The 17,853-nt window shown below is 35.5% G+C and overlaps 3 protein-coding genes across 5 annotated transcripts; 2 read left to right on the top strand and 1 right to left on the bottom strand.

The window, feature by feature from the left end:
* The first annotated feature begins 1,804 nt into the window (after positions 1-1,804).
* On the top strand, positions 1,805-7,960 carry LOC100247419 (pentatricopeptide repeat-containing protein At5g25630). Of its 3 annotated transcripts, none has more exons than XM_010658019.3 (4): positions 1,873-1,988; positions 3,939-4,307; positions 4,833-5,744; positions 6,168-7,960. In XM_010658019.3, the coding sequence occupies exons 2-4, from the start codon at positions 4,206-4,208 to the stop codon at positions 7,062-7,064; spliced, it is 1,911 nt and encodes a 636-aa protein (XP_010656321.1). In that variant the 5' UTR covers positions 1,873-1,988; positions 3,939-4,205; the 3' UTR covers positions 7,065-7,960. The 3 variants fall into 3 exon arrangements, with proteins under 3 accessions (XP_059596589.1, XP_010656321.1, XP_059596590.1); XM_059740607.1 differs by having other exon boundaries at positions 1,882-1,988; positions 3,916-4,307; XM_059740606.1 differs by lacking the exon at positions 3,939-4,307 and having other exon boundaries at positions 1,805-1,988.
* An 827-nt stretch (positions 7,961-8,787) lies between these two features.
* On the top strand, positions 8,788-13,618 carry LOC100252527 (chloroplast processing peptidase). The gene is made up of 5 exons (XM_002284342.4): positions 8,788-9,528; positions 11,821-11,958; positions 12,788-12,874; positions 12,968-13,035; positions 13,158-13,618. Exons 1-5 carry the CDS (start codon positions 8,977-8,979, stop codon positions 13,348-13,350), a joined length of 1,038 nt encoding a protein of 345 aa, XP_002284378.2. The 5' UTR covers positions 8,788-8,976; the 3' UTR covers positions 13,351-13,618.
* Positions 13,619-13,844: 226 nt separating this feature from the next.
* LOC100257732 (uncharacterized) lies at positions 13,845-16,978 on the bottom strand. The gene is made up of 3 exons (XM_002284337.5): positions 15,668-16,978; positions 14,710-14,895; positions 13,845-14,419 (listed from the first exon to the last, which is right to left on the bottom strand). The coding sequence occupies exons 1-3, from the start codon at positions 16,109-16,111 to the stop codon at positions 14,141-14,143; spliced, it is 909 nt and encodes a 302-aa protein (XP_002284373.1). The 5' UTR covers positions 16,112-16,978; the 3' UTR covers positions 13,845-14,140.
* Positions 16,979-17,853: the final 875 nt, after the last annotated feature.

The raw sequence follows: 17,853 nt of genomic DNA, 5'->3' as shown, positions 1-17,853 counted from the left end.
TCCCTATAAATTTTATTTATTTATTTTTCTCCTTGAGAAAACGTCTCTTCATGAGACAATTTCTTCCATTAATTTTTTTTAAAAAATTGTCGAGATGATTTTTAGGCTTTTTGATTTTTTGAATAATAAAATAAAATCATCTTTTAAAAAAACAATTTTAGCCTATAAACCTTTTTTTAAAGAACTTTAAAAAATTATCTCTCCAATAGACAATTTTTGCCTATAATTTTTTTTTTGAAATGAAATAAATCATCTTCAAAATACAACTTTTACTTCTTTTTTTCTAATGGGCAAAAATTACTATAAATTTTGAAATAACTTTTCCACTATGATAATTTACGAATTATTTTTTAAAACTATCATACTATTATAAAAAATCCCACAACAACTTTTGTTTTTTGGAGCGGAAGATTTCATTTAAGTGTAAGATGTCAACCCAAAGAAAAAAAAAAAGGATGTAGTTTTTTATTCTGCCTTTTTGAAGTTCTTGGTTGAGTCGGAGAAGAAAGACTTTAGATTATAAGAATTCTAAGTGCTCTAAAAAAGGTCATAACAAAACAAATATGGTAAAATTCAGGGTTCATATTAATTATTTCCCATTTTGTGTTTTTAAATTTCTAAAAGTGAATTTAAAAAACATAAGGTAAATCACTACCTTTTGTATGAGATATTTTACCTTTATATATAAAATAAAAACATATGTCCAATCAAATTTTGAAAATATTTTTGTTGCATTTTATAGAGGTAGAGTGGTTTAGCAAAAATGGGCATGAAATTTGTATCTTATTTTCAAATACAAGATCATAGTGCTTATATAATTTCAAAAGTTTTAGGTTATATTTGGTTCTTAAAAAGTAATAGGAAAAAAAATATTAAGAAAAATGATTTTTTTATATTTGGTTTTATCATGAAAAATGTAAATGAAAGTTAAATATAATTAAAATAATTTATTGATTTTAAATTTATTTTTTATTTTCCTTCATTTAGATTTTTTTTATTTATGAAAACTAAAATAGAAAATGAATTATGGTGTCTTTTGGACATGCCTTTTATTTTTTATTTTTAAAAATAAAAAATAATATTATTTTATATATAAAAATGTAAGACATCTTTAAGATTTAATTTAAAAAATAATGGTAAAAATTGAAGTATTAAAAGAATTTTACTATCTTTTTTAAAAATAATTTTTAAAGACATGATATAAAGAGGTACTATTTTATTATTAATTTTATATTTAAAAACAAAAAAATATAAAATATATTTAAACAAGCATTATTTAGATATATTTCCTATTTTTATTTTTAAAAAATAGAAAATAGTGCTGATTTATGTAAAATATAGTAACTCTTATATATAAAATATAGTAAATTTATTTCCCAAATAAATTTTTGTTATAGAAAACATTATAAAAAATATTCTCAAAAATTCTTTTTGTGCCCAAACAGATGTTAGTATATGAGTTTGTCTTTTGGGCTGGTAATGGTGGAGGTTGTAAGGCATGCCAGGATGAAACCTGGCTTAAAAGGGCCCACCCTAGGCCCAACCCACTTGCAACCAACCCGACCCTGATCCCATCTCCAAATGTGCATATGAAAGAACCATAAAACGGTGTCGTTTGGATTTGGGACAATGATTCAATGAACATTTTCCTCTCCTTTTGTTTTTAAAGACTTGGTTTTATTATTCACCTTGCAAATAAAAGCTGGCGTGGAAGGCGCTGGTCCTCAGAATAAATTATGCATATTTTGGATTCTTCCTCATATCTAGCAGCCTATAAAATTTTGCCCCCACACACTTTTCTGATAATATTTGTGGATAAGATTTCTTAGTGGATGTCACAACACAAATACTACCAAATTCCCTACGCCACAAGGGAAGTGAGCACTGCTACAACATGGGCTACTTGTACATTAACTCTGCAACTCACCATGCAAACCCATCATCTCCCCCTATACATTTGGCAACTTCTCAGCACAGAAATCAAAAAGGTATCTGCTTATTAGTATTTTACCCTCCTCACAACTTGGTTAGATCTTTGGATGTTTCAAAGTTTTGCACTATGCTTTGATTTTTTTTCCATCATTTTTCTGATATGTTGATGTTGATCAGCTGACACCCATCTGGGATTTTGGTTTCATTTGTTTATTTTTGATGATTATTAAGATGTTTGTGATCTGTGTTCATGAATTTATGGTCCTTAAACGATGTGGGTTGGGATTTTGAACAATTTGGCGGACTGGCATTTCCTGCTAGATGATGGAACTAGTCTAGTTTTCAAGAATTGTGGCTCATGGTTTCATGTTCATTTTCCTTTTCATTGTCAGCAGAAAATAATGAAACCCAAACCTCCCAACAGCTTATGCGTTGGCCCAAAATTTCCTCCCCTTGGTGTGATTTGTTACATCAAATTTTGAGTCTCCGGGTGTCTAGTCTTTTGAATGGCATTTTCTTGTCTGACTTCTGGTTTGCTTTAATTTCATAGCATTGGAGGCTGTGGATGGCTTGGAATAGAAAATGCCCTTTTGAATGTTTGGATCTTGCTCATTGTTTGAAGTCCTATATTTTCTTGCTGCTAATATTTAGTATTTTTTTTGCTGTTATTGATGTTCAAACACCTATGGAAGGTATTGGATTCATTTTATCTGCATTTGTTTGGTTTGATTTACTCTATTAGATGGCTTGCTGAGTAATGCAAAGATGCATCCCATCTGAAAATTTGTCAATTCACTTTTTGGTTTTTCTAGGTCTGAAGCTTTAGTATTTTCTGTTTATTCCCTGCGGTGAACTTGTTAGACCACAGTTTTGGATCGGGTTTTGACCATCTCATTTGAAAACCTATAGGCTAAGTCTTTTATGACATTCAACAATAGTTGGGTGACCCATCCCCAAACTTAGGAGTGGCATTGTTGCATCCCAACACACACTATGGTCATCTTTGTTTGCTTAGATACCTGTGTCCTTGAAACTGAATCCAACAGGGGTCTATAACACACCAATTCAATTTTGCATATTTTTCACTGTCCTTTCCTAGTGAGATCTCTTAGGTCTAGTATTGAACCTTCATTGAAACAGAGCTTTTAACCAGCCTTTGAGTACTCCCTATATCCTTTTGTAGCATAGGATGAGATTGTAACCAGTTTATTATGTTTTAGATGGCATGTGAATGTACAAATTGGTCTCATGGAATGGAGTCATCTCAATATCACCAAAAGGGTCACGTTAGAATTGAATGGGGTAATTGGTTATGACCTTATATTAAATAAGTGCTCAGGAAAAACAACTCGCTCATTTGAATGGTGCCAAAAACACAGTGGTCTCAACTACTAAAACACAATGGAGAGATCCATTCTAATAAGGCTCCCTTCTCCTCAACATCCCACCAAACCCCCTGCTCCCCACCCCAAAGCCAGGTGCTGAGCATCCTAAAGAATTGGCTCAGTTCTGTTTATAATGCTGTAGCTGTTTCATTCTCTCCTCTTCATTGTTCTACTACTGTTTACTTCTAAATTGATGGGTGTGTCTGTGTTCATGATATCAACCATGGATCCCATTTGTTTATACCTGTAAACTAGTCATTTAATTGTTCCATTTCAGACCAACTCTCTCCAACTTTTATTGGTAGTTTATTCTATTCTTGCCAACTTCCTTCAACTATTTTTTTTCCTGTGCGCCAATGATGATTTTATTGCATTGCTGCCAATTGCATAGCCTCTTATAGCCAATATGCAAAATTAGAATATCCAACAAGTTCTATTTCTTTTCCTCAAAATGGACTTTTAGTTGCTTTGGTGTATACAGTTCTCCAACCAACTTTATTTTATGAGAATAACTAGGACTAGGATCAACATTAAATTATTTTGCTACTGTTGATTCTGTTTTGCTGCTAGACATCTGACATTTTAAGTTCTCGTATAGCTCATTTGATTGTTAGCATGTAGGATTCACTATCATGATACACAAGAAGCAGCCAATTACTGAAAAGTTTTGAGCTTACTCGTTGCCCTACCCAGAAAAGTTTGCTGATGTTCTGGCATATGTTTCTATGATCTCTCCAGGAGGAGACAGCTCTGTAGCCATCTCATTTGAGAATAAAATCTGGAAAGAAAGTCAAGTTCTCTCACCTGTCTGTATTGCCTGATAATAGAACTGTCAATTGAATAAGTTAGGAAGGTTTCTTAAGATATTAAGGAGCTGGTGGAGAGGAAATGGGAGGATTTGGTAAAGAGAAGGTTCATCCTGTCATTATGAGTAAGCATCGGGATGGAACAAATACAAGCAAGAAACGAGTTCAAGCATCATCAGTCATGGTATTATTACAGCTACACATTCTTTTTATATGATTATATGAGCTGCATTGTTCAATTGCATTTATTGGAATCTGCAAAGTGAATCATTCGCTATGCTAAGTGAAATGGATGATATCATTTTTATGTCCAAATGCCACCTTATCAAATGAGCATTGCCTGATATTCTATAATATTAATGAGCTTCTTTCTTTCTTCTCCAATTTTCTTGTTCTTTTCTTTTCCCCACTATAGAATCCAGCTTAATTTGGTGGTTCGGCAGAGATCTAACCAGAATTATTAATGAAAAATTAGATTTGTTGCAACAGAGGAGGTGGGTACAAACCTCACTCACTACAAAACAATGCATAATAAGGCTACAAAAGACTAGGACAAAAGGAACTATTGATGCATTTTTTTTTATCTCGATCCCAAACACTTTTTTTTTTTTTCACCATACTCAATTTCAGATCAATATTGTTTCCTGTCATATATGCATATCCTTGTACCTACTAATTGCCAAATTCTCAATGATTTTGAACTTCATAGGAATCCCCACTGCATGAGAAGGACCAATTACAGTCAGTGTCAACTTCAATGGATTCACAGATTCAATCCCGCTGCCTTGTCTGTTTGGGCAACAATAGTTGCCGGACGGTTCGTTCAAGAACAAAGCTGATGAACATTTTGATTGAAAAAGGAAAGCCTCAAGAAGCCCAGTTAATTTTCAACAGTTTAACCGAAGAAGGACACCGGCCAACTCTTATAACATATACAACTCTCTTAGCAGCCTTGACCCGCCAGAAGCGTTTCAAGTCCATTCCTTCACTCATCTCCAAGTTGGAAAAGAATGGTCTAAAGCCTGACTCTGTATTTTTCAATGCCATGATCAATGCTTTCTCTGAATCTGGGAATGTTAAAGAAGCCATGAAAATCTTTCGGAAAATGAAGGACAGGGGATGTAAGCCTACAACTAGTACCTTTAATACCTTGATTAAAGGGTACGGGAATGCTGGTATGCCAGAAGAATGTCTGAAGCTGCTAGATTTAATGTCACAGGAAGAAAATGTGAAGCCTAATGATAGAACTTTCAATAGTCTTATCAGAGCATGGTGTAACAAGAAGAGAATAACAGAAGCATGGAATGTAGTGTACAAGATGGCTGCATCTGGTCTGCAACCCGATGTTGTCACATATAACACACTAGCAAGGGCTTATGCACAGAATGGGGAGACTAGTAGAGCCGAAGGAATGATATTAGAGATGCAGAACAACAGAGTTATGCCCAATGAGCGAACTTGTGGCATCATCATAAATGGATATTGCAAAGAAGGCAAAATGAAGGATGCCTTGAGGTTCTTGTACAGGATGAGGAATTATGGCGTGCATCCCAATCTTGTTATCTTCAACTCTCTTATCAAAGGATTTTTAGACATTACAGACACTGATGGAGTTGATGAGGTGTGCTTCGACACGTGATAGTCATTGATTTATATCTGTATTTCTGGTAGAACTATACTCCTTATTTAACTTCTGTTGTTTAATTACTCGAAAAGGTTCCATGTAGGAATAATACATCAGATACTTGTGAATTTGCTAATAACAAGAGTCTTAAATTACATCCAAACTGTAAAGTTGTAGGTAGGGAAGCAAGTTAGGAGGTTCACTTCACTAGACAAGGGGATAGATTATCATGCTTTACTTTTATATTTATTATGATTTTTTATTTATATTTTTATTGATTCCTTTTAGTTTAACAGTGAAGATTTGTGTTTCAATACCTTAATGCATTGCTTTTTGTGGAGTTCTGGATGCATTCAGTTGCCATGATCTTGCTTTAAGAATATTCTCTTATATAAACAATCACTTGTGTGAATTGGACAGGCTTTGACGTTGATGGAAGAATTTGGCGTCAAACCAGATGTGGTAACATTTAGCACGATAATGAATGCATGGAGTTCAGTAGGTCTCATGGACAAGTGCCAGGAGATCTTTGATGACATGGTGAAGGCTGGCATAGAACCTGATATCCATGCATTCAGCATTCTTGCAAAAGGCTATGTGCGCGCTGGAGAACCTGAGAAAGCCGAGTCCCTCCTGACAGCCATGGGCAAATCTGGTGTGCAGCCAAATGTTGTAATTTTCACTACCATTATCAGTGGATGGTGCAGTGCAGGAAAAATGGAATATGCTTCCCGAGTTTATGAGAAAATGTGCGAAATGGGCATTTGCCCCAATTTAAAAACTTTTGAGACTCTAATATGGGGTTATGGAGAAGCAAAAGAACCACAGAAAGCAGAAGAATTGCTTCAAATTATGGAACAGAAGGGTGTTGCCCCTGTCAAGAGCACTATCCAGCTGGTTGCAGATGCCTGGCATGCCCTTGGTTTAGCGAATGAAGCCAAGAGAATAAAGAATGATGTTGAAGAAGCTCCCAAAGTCATGATAAGTACTAAGGAGGATGATGTAGCAGCAGAGAGCCTGGAAAGGATTTATCAGAAGCAAAACTTGAAGGCTTCATATTCAGATATTGTACAGGTCCCTGGTATAGTCATGACTGATCAAAACGGGTCCACTGCTGCAAACATAAGAAGCCGGATGATCATGAAAGGACCCGGGTCTCCACCGGAGAATTTGTGGACTGCGACGAAATCCATGTTTCTTGCTCAAGCATCTGGGTTCAGGGTGAGGCCATCCTTTATCTGCAGGACCCAGTTCCAAGGCCAGGTTGGGGTATGTGGGCAATGTGTTAATTCATGTAGATTGGTGTTTCTAACCTAACAAAACCCCATGTGGCTGAGATGTGGGAAGGATTGGCATGTCCCTAGCACTCAACCCAAGCTGTAGATAGTAAAGGGAGCCTTGTTGAATTTCAAAATCTTATGGAATCACAAACATATACCCTCCATTTTATTTGACTTCACTAGTCAATTTGTATTAATGTATCTACGCTATTTCTGTTCATTCAGAGGCAGACGAAGACACTGTCACATTCTTTATGAAAGTAATGAGGCCATCCTTTATCTGCAGGACCCAGTTCCAAGGCCAGGTTGGGGTATGTGGGCAATGTGTTAATTCATGTAGATTGGTGTTTCTAACCTAACAAAACCCCATGTGGCTGAGATGTGGGAAGGATTGGCATGTCCCTAGCACTCAACCCAAGCTGTAGATAGTAAAGGGAGCCTTGTTGAATTTCAAAATCTTATGGAATCACAAACATATACCCTCCATTTTATTTGACTTCACTAGTCAATTTGTATTAATGTATCTACGCTATTTCTGTTCATTCAGAGGCAGACGAAGACACTGTCACATTCTTTATGAAAGTAATGAGGCCATCCTTTATCTGCAGGACCCAGTTCCAAGGCCAGGTTGGGGTATGTGGGCAATGTGTTAATTCATGTAGATTGGTGTTTCTAACCTAACAAAACCCCATGTGGCTGAGATGTGGGAAGGATTGGCATGTCCCTAGCACTCAACCCAAGCTGTAGATAGTAAAGGGAGCCTTGTTGAATTTCAAAATCTTATGGAATCACAAACATATACCCTCCATTTTATTTGACTTCACTAGTCAATTTGTATTAATGTATCTACGCTATTTCTGTTCATTCAGAGGCAGACGAAGACACTGTCACATTCTTTATGAAAGTAATGAAAAATGCCTTTATTTTGAGAAATGTGGTCAGTTCTAGATCTCTCTCACTCTCTCTCTTTTCCCTCTGCTCTCCTCTTCTATTGGTGATTACTATTCTTTACATATTGTTAGGGGTTACAAAATTAGATACGATAAATATAAATAAGAATAAGCATCCCCTATAAATGAATAAATCTATTTTATCTTATTTATTGGATCCATCAGGACTGACGGGGCTCGAACCTGCAGCTTCCACCTTGATAGGACCGTGCTTTGACCAATTGAACTACAATCCTAAGGAAATAAGGTATATAACCATAGCCCACATATTCTTATGATTTAAAATGGGTATCATATCAAATGAATTCAAAGGATACCGAGTTGGGTTTTTCTCCTACCCGTATATGTTAAGCCAAATTTTCTTCACTGTTTATTTTAAAGCGGAAAATCGTATGATTTTATGAAATCATGTGCTATGACTTGAATTTGTAGTCAATCCTATTTCAGTTGACACGATTAAATCCGATATTCTTACCTTTATAAAGGTATTTAGAGTGTTCCCTATCAAATGTACAACTCAATTAGTTACAACTTGGCTACAAAGGAATAGACATGCTAAACGCTTTCAATGGCTGCCAGAGCTTGTTGCCTTCCTTTTTTGTAAAAAAAAAAAATCAATCAATTTGTTTGAATCTTATTTTTTTTATTTAACGGTTGAGATTTCATCCTATACTTCTAACGGTTCAAATTCAAATTTTGGTAGGTACTGATTTTATATTGGATAGCCAAAGGCAAGAAATTCTAACACCAGAATTTTCATATTTGTTAAAATGATTATTTTCAAATGTCCTTTTGATTGACTTTCAAAATGATCCTGCCAAACATGACTCTGCCCAAAACACCAGAATCTAATTCCAATTTACATGGAGACGTGATGCGTTCTGCTGACAATTTTATTTGGGCGAAAGTGACCCTAGCTTTGTAGTTTTAAAACAGATCAAAGCAAGGATAATTCAGTCATTTTGTTGCTTTCTCCATGTTCTTACAGTGTCCTGCTGTATGAATCGTGGCTTTACTTCAACTTCACAAGAGATGACGTCTCTGCAATTCTTCCCTCCGTCGTCATCATTATCTTCCCGGAGAGACCCCAATTTAGTCCTTGTCCAACGCTTGAAACGTATTGAAAACCCCAGTTTTATTGTCTTCAATCTCTACCCCATTTCTAGAACCCCTCATTTCAGTAAAAAATTAATCCTTCCCTTCGAAAACCCTAATTTTCAAGGGTTTAAGCCCATAAACTCCAGAACCCGCTTGCAGAGACTAAATTGCAATGGGTTCAAAGACTCCAGTGAAGAAACCAAAGCAGTTCTGGACGAGGAAGGCGGCGACGGCGGCGGAGATGGAGGAGATGATGCCCAGACGGAGAAGAAGGATGCAAAGGTCGGGATTTTACCGGAATGGGTGAATTTGACGTCTGACGATGCAAAAACGGTTTTTGCGGCACTGGCGATATCGTTTGCGTTTCGGTCGTTTGTGGCTGAACCTAGATTCATTCCTTCATTGTCAATGTACCCTACATTTGATGTTGGAGATAGAATTGTTGCAGAAAAGGTTTGATGTTTATCTTTGCTTTGTCGATAATTTAATGTTTTTTATACATTTTTTTCTTGATAAAGTTTGAAATTGGGCATTGGGTTCTGATGAAAATGAACATAAAATCTGATATTGCTATAAACAGAATTTAAGATTAGATTTGCACTTAAATTTTGGAATATATCTTTTGGTAGGAGTAATAATAATGGTGTTTTTGTAAGCAGAGAATGCAGGGACTTCGGAAAATCAACAAAGGTTTAAAATTTTATCTGTAATGGCTATGAATTGCGAGATCTCCCGTGGGCAGGGCTGTAAATATAGAGTTTTGTTTCCATGCAATGTCGGTGAAGGTGGGATACATGGGAATGTTGAGAAGAGAGGGGAGATTGTAAGAGTTAGGTGTATTGTTGAGCCTATTTTTGGAGGAGATAGTGGTGGTAATAATTAACTTGATGTAAATTTTTGGTTTTGTTAATGCAATATATATGAGGGATGCCGTGGCAAAAACAACCTTAGGTGTAGGAGACAAAAATTCTCCTAACACTAACAGAAATATAAATTGGATAAAAGAGAAATTATGGGGGGGAAAGAGTTACTGTAAATAATAAAAACTTCCCAAGTCTATCTAGAGGTCTATCATTTATATTAGTTGGGATAACCAACTTCCAACTGTAAGTTAGGATGCAGCTGTTAGAACATGGTTTATTTAGACCCATGTTACAGAATTGTAAGTTAGGATGTAACCATCAGAGCATGGTTTGTTCCAAGCTATGTTGCAATGCTGTGGGGTGGGGATTAGATGTCATAGCTTTGCTTTTCATCTTCTCAGACTCTTTTTGCTTGGGCTCTATTTTTACAAAGTGATGTATACTACATTGCTCCCCTAATCTTGGCACCTTGGTTTGAAAAAGGGTGACGAGACACTATTTCTTTTGGTTTGACAATGTTCTGGGAGTCTTCTTGCTGTTAACAATGTTCTCAGATTATCTTTTTAAATTTTTATTCTCACTCTTAGTGTATTTGAAGTTGCTTGGACTTTGGGCCTTCACATTTAAGTACATAATTTCTTGTTGGAATCTATGCTAAATTTTTTAAATTTATTTATTTGCTTTTTATATATTCTTTGTGAGTCCAGCAATCTCTTGGTTAATTATTAGAATTAGCTTTTATGAGTCAGTTTTTACGCTGAGCTTTTATCAGTCAAGAGCCTCAACGGTTATTTATTTTTTAATAGATAATTGTGTAATTGAAAACTTATTTAGCATAGAATCCAGAAAAAATTAAGGAAAAAAATGCAAAATGTGCCTTCTCTTAAAACTTTGAAAGAACAGAGTCATACAATTTAATACATTCTCTTACTTATTTATCAAAAAAAAAAGAGTCATACAACAATAACATAAGATCTTTTGTTTCTATAGCAAAAAGTTTTTATAAATAAAATGTTTAAATGATAATTAAAATCAATAAAACTATAATTAAATGAACAGTAAAAATAGGAAAATCCTTGCTATAATAAAATGTTTCTATCGCAAGTTCCAAGCTCCGAACATTGAAGTGAGTCATTGCCTTGCTTTGTACTCCTTGGGCAAATGGCTCTCTTTATCATCATTCCCATAGACGACACCAAATTGTAGGAGACAAATAAAAATATACTGAATTTATTTCCATATAACAATAAAAGAGTTATAGTTTATAACAAAAACTTTCCCAAGGTCTATCCACAGATCTACAATTTATATTAGTTGGAATAACCAACTGTAGGTTAAATAGGATGTAACTATTAGAACGTGGTTTATTCAGAGCTATGTTTTAAAACTATGAAAATAATGGGACCAAACTGTGAAGATAATGAGGATCATCTGCCATTGTGTTGTTGCAGTTATCCTCGTGGTACTCAGAGAGCTTCTCTTTCCATCTTCTTGCACTCTTTTTAGTGTTGGATTCTGTTTTCACAAAGTGATGTATTAGGTATTCTGTATTCAAGAAAAAGCTCAAAGTTCTCAGAATCTGGAAACAAACCATTGAATCCAGAAAGCAGACAAGAAAAATAGTGTGCTGATTTTTATACAAATCCTTATAGGTTTATTATTACATTTTTAGGCATAAACAGTTTGTGAGAAAATTCAGTTAGGTATGATGGGGTTTAGAATGTTCAGTGTGCACTACTTCATTTGTAAAAGGCACAGAGAGGAGGTTCTTGGATCTAAATTTTCATTTCCATGTGATGTAATTATATGCCATCTTTATTCTGCTTTGTCAATGCAATGTTGGAAGTATTATAGATAACAGATATTGGTCTTAAATTTTCAGGTTTCATACTATTTCAGAAAGCCTTGTGCTAATGATATAGTGATTTTTAAAAGCCCACCAGTCCTTCAAGAAGTAGGATATACTGATGAAGATGTATTCATTAAAAGAATTGTTGCTAAGGAAGGTGATACTGTGGAGGTGAGATTACTAAATGTAGTAAACTCGCTTTTTTTTTATGCTGGCTTCGTTGATGTTCTTATCTATATCACAAGGGTTCTTTTTCTTCGTTTTTAAAATGTTAGATCCCCTGAAATATTTCATTTTGTTAATTAAATTGTCCCTACTACAGTGATAACAGCATGTTACAATTTGTAAATGAACGAACCATGTTCGTTTTGATAGGTGCTAATAGAGAATTGAAATAGATTTACATGCAGAAGATATCTGTGCTCTTATTTTTTATATTCTGTATTGTGTTATCTTAGGCTTTGAGCCCCTTGGTTGTCATTAAGCTTTAAAGCATGATTGAAACTGCTATTAGCTTACTGGTGGTTTGACCACAATTACCTTTTTCATAGCTTTAATCAGATACCATAATTAAGGTTGGAAGCAGACCACCCCTTAACTCCAGAAGAAAACTCACCCCCACCCACAGAAAAAGGAAAAAGAAAAAGTAACTGAAGTTCTGGCTGATGCTAGAACCCCCTTCATCTCTAGTATTCAAATTCGAGATTTACAGTGCCTGTTTGTCCTCAATTGTGGCTTATGTTGATGAATAATTAAAATATAAGCATGTTCAAATGAATTCTTATTCATCAAGAACTAAATCTGTCATTCCATTAATTGAAACGTTCCTTTCATATTTTGTATTCAAAATGCAAGAGTCACTTTCACTTTGACTTCCTTTTTAATGTAATCAAATAAAGGCATATGTGAAGCAGTTATTTAGAAAGAAATTTAATCTTTAAAATCTGCTTGTTGACCAATTCTCTTCTAAATATTTTGAAACCCAATTATTCCCATGCAGGTTCGTGAAGGGAAGTTAATTGTAAACGGAGTTGTGAGAAATGAAAATTTCATCTTTGAACGACCTTCTTACAGCATGACACCAATTGTAAGTTTTACTCTTTCTCAATATCACTGCCCAATGAAATTGACAAACTTTGCAAATACTGAATTGGATATCTTTTTGAATGTTGTGTTGCAGCGTGTACCAGAGAATGCGGTTTTTGTGATGGGTGACAATCGTAATAATAGCTATGATTCACATGTCTGGTAATATTTTATGACCTTACCAAGTTAACAATTGTAAAATTTTGTGATTTATGACACCCCAAGTAGCTTCCCTTTTTGCCTTTTTTGCATTGTTGCTGATTTTATGAAATTGTTTTGTTTAGGGGCTCTCTGCCTGCCAAAAATATATTAGGAAGATCAATCTTTCGGTATTGGCCTCCAAACCGAATTGGTGGCACAGTTTCTGATGCTGGTTGTGCTGTTGACAAGCAAGAGAGTAGTCCAGCATTAAGTGATTCAGCATCATCGAGCAATCCAGCATTGAGCGTTCCCATATCAAGCAGTCCAACACCTTGATAAAATCCCAGCAGATTGATTCCACTCTGCAGTGTCAAGGTGCATCATTGGGTGCTGATGCCAGGTTTTTCTATTATTCCCTCTTTGAGTTTTTTTGTATCTCACATCACTGTGTTCGTTTATGAGAAGCAAAGAGGCCATTCCAATACCTGGGCCAAATTTTTTAAGGTCCCTTTGTTATTTTAAGGTAGTTGTAGATTGACCCTTGTATTATTTGATACGCAATCTCTTTTATTTTAAGAAATGGTAATACTCTCCTATTGACAAATATGAATTCAACTGATGTTTTCTTATCCAGCTTTGGAGAAAAAGCATAAATACAAAAATATAGGAGTGAATTGGTAGGATATAAGACAGGCCTCCAGTTTTCCCACATAATGTTTGTGAGCTCTGGAGTAAACAATGTAAAATTCTTTTCTTTTCCAAAACATATTGTTTAATCCTTTGGTTTATGATTGATTCAGTGGCATTATTTGAAACGTATGATCTACATCTGAACTAAAAACCATTTAATTACATAACTGCATGTATTTGTTCACTTGAAAGTGTGAAACATAACCTGTGAGGTCATTAGGTCTAGTGAAGTCTGCAAATCTGGACCTTATTGAGAGCTTACACAAACTTGAATGATGATGGAAGGAAACTTCTAAATACATTTGTAAGAAAAAAAAAACCCAAAATACCATCAGAAAAACAATACTGCAAATATCATGCAGATTGTAGGGCTAAACCGGCCATCTTGAGGTTTCATCGTGGAGCCTTATTCACTGATCCGCAATCCTCAAAATCCTCAATAATATGTACACCAATTCTCTGTAAATTTCATGGATCTTATGTTGGAAGAGTCAATGACAACAGAACAAGCAATGTGCTTTCCATGCTTTGATCTCACTAACCTTCCCACCAAATTTCCTCGAGTTTGAACCTCAAAGACTAACTTCATTGGAACCCCTCCATTCCTGTCTGCGATTGCTAAGCTTGCCCCAGCCCCATATAGAGGAACCTTATCACCTTTCAAGTTCACTAACAGAGTTCGCTTACTCTTTCTTGGTTGATAGTATTTCTTGAACTGCAACCATAATATGCAAATTAATCAAAAGTATCACAAGGAGAAAGGAGTTACCCAAAAATTTCATAAATAATTGAAAAATGATACACTACCTCATAAGTTGTCTAGTATCTCATCAAGCAGTGTTCATGAGTACCCGGATTAGTTTCTTATTTCATGATTTTACAGCTATTGATTCTGTGGATAATAGGCTGTTATAATCTCCTGAGGTGGTAGAATTTGTTCTAATCCTGCCATTTTTTAAGTTGCTGCTACCAACCAACAACAGAGGGGAATGCCCTAATTCTCACCTGACCAGATGCAGCTGTAATCTGGGCATACATGAGATTGACAGATGTGGAGCTGACATGAATGCCAAAAAATGTAGCAGGATTGTACACGCTCATCTTCATTGAGCAGTTTGCTGTCAGCATTTTGGTTGGTACTCCGGTTGCATCCAATCCTTCCCCCAAGTAGAAATTGTGTACAGCAAAGCTCTGGAAGAAAAGGATTTTCCATTAGGAATGAACATGCCTAGAAAATAAGCAGTTCATGTAGAAAAACCAATTCAAGAAATAGTATTAAGAACATTTATGCTGAAGAGGACAAATAAATCTAAGAAAAACCACTCCATCAAAGGAAATTCAACATTTATAAGAGAGATTATTAATTTACAATATTCAATCATGGAATCCTATGGATTCATAATTTTAGCTACTCATTAGGTACTGAGTTTAAACACAGAATAAGAAATTAATGCCACCATATTTCTGCAGACTTTCATACCCTTTCTATTCTTATTCAGGAATGAACCACAACAAAATAGGAATGCAGATCCAAAACCAACAACCTCCTACTGATGGAACACAATTCCATGTGTGCCCTTTATGAAGAGAGAACTGAACCAAAAGGACAATTGAGAACACAGTTGAAGAAATATTTATGGGTCTAAAAAAATGTATCTGACCAAATAGTTTGACATACCATACACTACTTTCAATCATCTCTTGCTCTGAAGATACTTGGACAAATTTCAAAGAATGTGAAGCATCTAAATTAATAATCTCAAACCCAGAGTTATAGAGAGTACATTTTAACAATTTCATCACCACAGAAAGCAACAGCTTCAATCATAAATCAGTAGCCAAAATGTTAGAAAAAGTTCAACAATTTCTAGCATTTAAAAAATAATCATAAAAATGATAATCTGATGTTGGATCAAACAAGGAAATGAAAACAATTTAGAGTGGAGTTGTGAATTTGGCACACCATGACTTTAATCTCAGGCTTATAAGGTTTACTAGCACCCCAGATGCCGAGACAGAAGATAGTGAAGAGAAGCGCAAACCCCACCAGAGCGAGAAAGGTCCGGCACCGCCCCAAAAGGCCCTTTTCATAGTAAAGATCATCATAATCACTCTCCTCTATAATCACTTTGCACTCCCTCCAACCCTTACCGTTCTTCCTCCGGTTTCCCTTTAACGAACCTGAGAAGCGGGTGGAGGAGGAAGCTCTGGAGTGGCGGCTAGAGGAAGGGTGAGAGGGCGAGTCCGTGGGGCTGCTGCAGGACGGAGTCGCCTGAATTGATGATGATTTGTAGTCATCGTTGGAGTCCCGAGATGGGCTTTGGACGAAATACATGGAGCGTTTTGGAGATCTTGGAGGCGATGGTGATCTGCTTGTCGTATCGGAGTCCGATGTGGCGTGCATCATCTTCGAATTTCTCTACGATCTTTGGAGTTTAATGGTAGATACCAAGAACTTAAAACTTGTTCAATTCACCACCTCTAAGCCCGTATTTGGTCGCCCAGAAAACAGAGGAAAAGAGAAGAAAATGATGAAATCATGCCCTCATAGACAAAATTAACGACAAACGGCCCATCCAGGCGAAGGGTTCTGAAAATGGGTGACAATTAGAGAATTCGGAACCGGAATCACTCTCTGCTCTTTTCACAAATTTCTCAGCAACCAAACAGATCAAACGGGTATTCAGAACCAAAAAAAGAACACAGAAAAACGTGACTGACGCATGACATAAACAAACGTACGTCATAAATCAAATGAAACGTACGGGAAACTGAACCATTTCCCAAAATTAAAACAAAAGAAAAAAGTGTTTGAGACGATTCTGAAATCTGAAACCGAGAAGCAGAAAAAAAAAAAAAGAGACAGGCTGGTGTTTGGGAACGGAAGCGAGCAAAGCGAGAGAAAGAAAGATGAAAAGGGAAGGAAAAACAAAAGCAGAGAGTGGAGAGTGGTTGGTTGTTCGCCACTGAGATAGAGATAGCAGAAACCGTAGGTTCGGTAAGGAACCCTGGTTGTAGGCTCGGAAACATGTGTCGTTAGTTTCTTCCAAACGGCCGGGAACTTTGGCGGGTGGGGTGGGGGGTGTTTTGAACGGTGTCGTTTAGCTCGCATCTGCCTTGCCAACTTTACCGCCAGTTCGGTTAAGATTGGGATCTCCAATTCTGTTATTCTTAAATTACCATTATATCCTTAATTCGCCATTCTGGCTTCACGGGACAAAATAGGTAGAACATGGTCCTCACGTAATTTTCAAAAAAAGAAAAATAGAAATAAATCTAAAACCCTGTTTGGACACTGTCTTTTCATCCTCCTTTTTTAGAAAACTGAGTAAAGAAAATAGAAAAAATTGAGAACAGCACTCTGATATTTATAAAATTTTCTTTAATAAGTAAAAATAGTTTTTTGAAAAATTGAAAACAAAAAAAAGAAATAAAATCATTTAAATGATATAATACAACTCAAAATAAAAAAGGAATATGAACATCATAAATATAAAATATTTAAAATTTTTATATTTAAAAAATATTTTCCCTTTTTTTTAATCAAACACAAATTTAAAGAAATTAAAAGATAGGAGGACAAATTGGTAACTCAAGCTTGACAGCCTTCTTCAAATGAGATTGGATTAACATGGCAATGGGATTTTGGTTGAAGTAAAAAATATATTAGGATGAGAATGGTTTCAACCATTGGCGATAAGAATTTAGGATCATCCAAGGATTCTGATACATAAGACATTGAACAACACGAAATGATATTATAATTTAAACATTAATGTGCCCGACACATGGTACAATATCTTAAGATGAAAGACTCAAAGATCTTTATTGTCATGATTAATAGGAGACAAGACATAGACGTATATCTCGGGCTGAACTCCCTAAAATATACATACGAGCTATCTTAAAAGCACAACTGGGGAATGAAACAAGTATATGATAAGTTGGAATGAATAATGTAACTTAAGATGATTGTATTGTGAATGATGTTTTTAATGAATTGAATTACCATGTATCAACTGTGTATACCTACCAAGAAGCACATTTTTGCTTAACAAGGCTAAGTGGTTCATTCTCTTATAACCACATTTTCTAGATAAAACTAAAGGTGTTTAGGAGAAGGAGAAACCTTGATACTTGATTGGAAGA

The sequence above is a fragment of the Vitis vinifera genome, chromosome 11 (genome assembly GCF_030704535.1).
Source record: "Vitis vinifera cultivar Pinot Noir 40024 chromosome 11, ASM3070453v1".
In the NCBI taxonomy this organism is placed as follows: domain Eukaryota; kingdom Viridiplantae; phylum Streptophyta; class Magnoliopsida; order Vitales; family Vitaceae; genus Vitis; species Vitis vinifera.
Note: the sequence above shows the minus strand (reverse complement) of the source record. Positions and strands in the feature narration are given on the sequence as shown.

Excerpts from the sequence above, each read along its gene's own strand:
- LOC100257732 (XM_002284337.5), bottom strand. The coding sequence starts at position 16,111 with ATGATGCACGCCACATCGGACTCCGATACGACAAGCAGATCACCATCG. Across the intron at positions 14,896-15,667 it reads AGCCTGAGATTAAAGTCATG|AGCTTTGCTGTACACAATTT; the intron begins GTGTGCCAAATT and ends CTTTTCTTCCAG. Across the intron at positions 14,420-14,709 it reads TTACAGCTGCATCTGGTCAG|TTCAAGAAATACTATCAACC; the intron begins GTGAGAATTAGG and ends TTATGGTTGCAG.
- LOC100252527 (XM_002284342.4), top strand. The coding sequence starts at position 8,977 with ATGAATCGTGGCTTTACTTCAACTTCACAAGAGATGACGTCTCTGCAA. Across the intron at positions 11,959-12,787 it reads AGGAAGGTGATACTGTGGAG|GTTCGTGAAGGGAAGTTAAT; the intron begins GTGAGATTACTA and ends ATTCCCATGCAG. Across the intron at positions 12,875-12,967 it reads CTTACAGCATGACACCAATT|CGTGTACCAGAGAATGCGGT; the intron begins GTAAGTTTTACT and ends GTTGTGTTGCAG.
- LOC100247419 (XM_059740606.1), top strand. The coding sequence starts at position 1,833 with ATGTCACAACACAAATACTACCAAATTCCCTACGCCACAAGGGAAGTG. Across the intron at positions 1,989-4,832 it reads TCAGCACAGAAATCAAAAAG|GAATCCCCACTGCATGAGAA; the intron begins GTATCTGCTTAT and ends TGAACTTCATAG. Across the intron at positions 5,745-6,167 it reads ACACTGATGGAGTTGATGAG|GCTTTGACGTTGATGGAAGA; the intron begins GTGTGCTTCGAC and ends TGAATTGGACAG.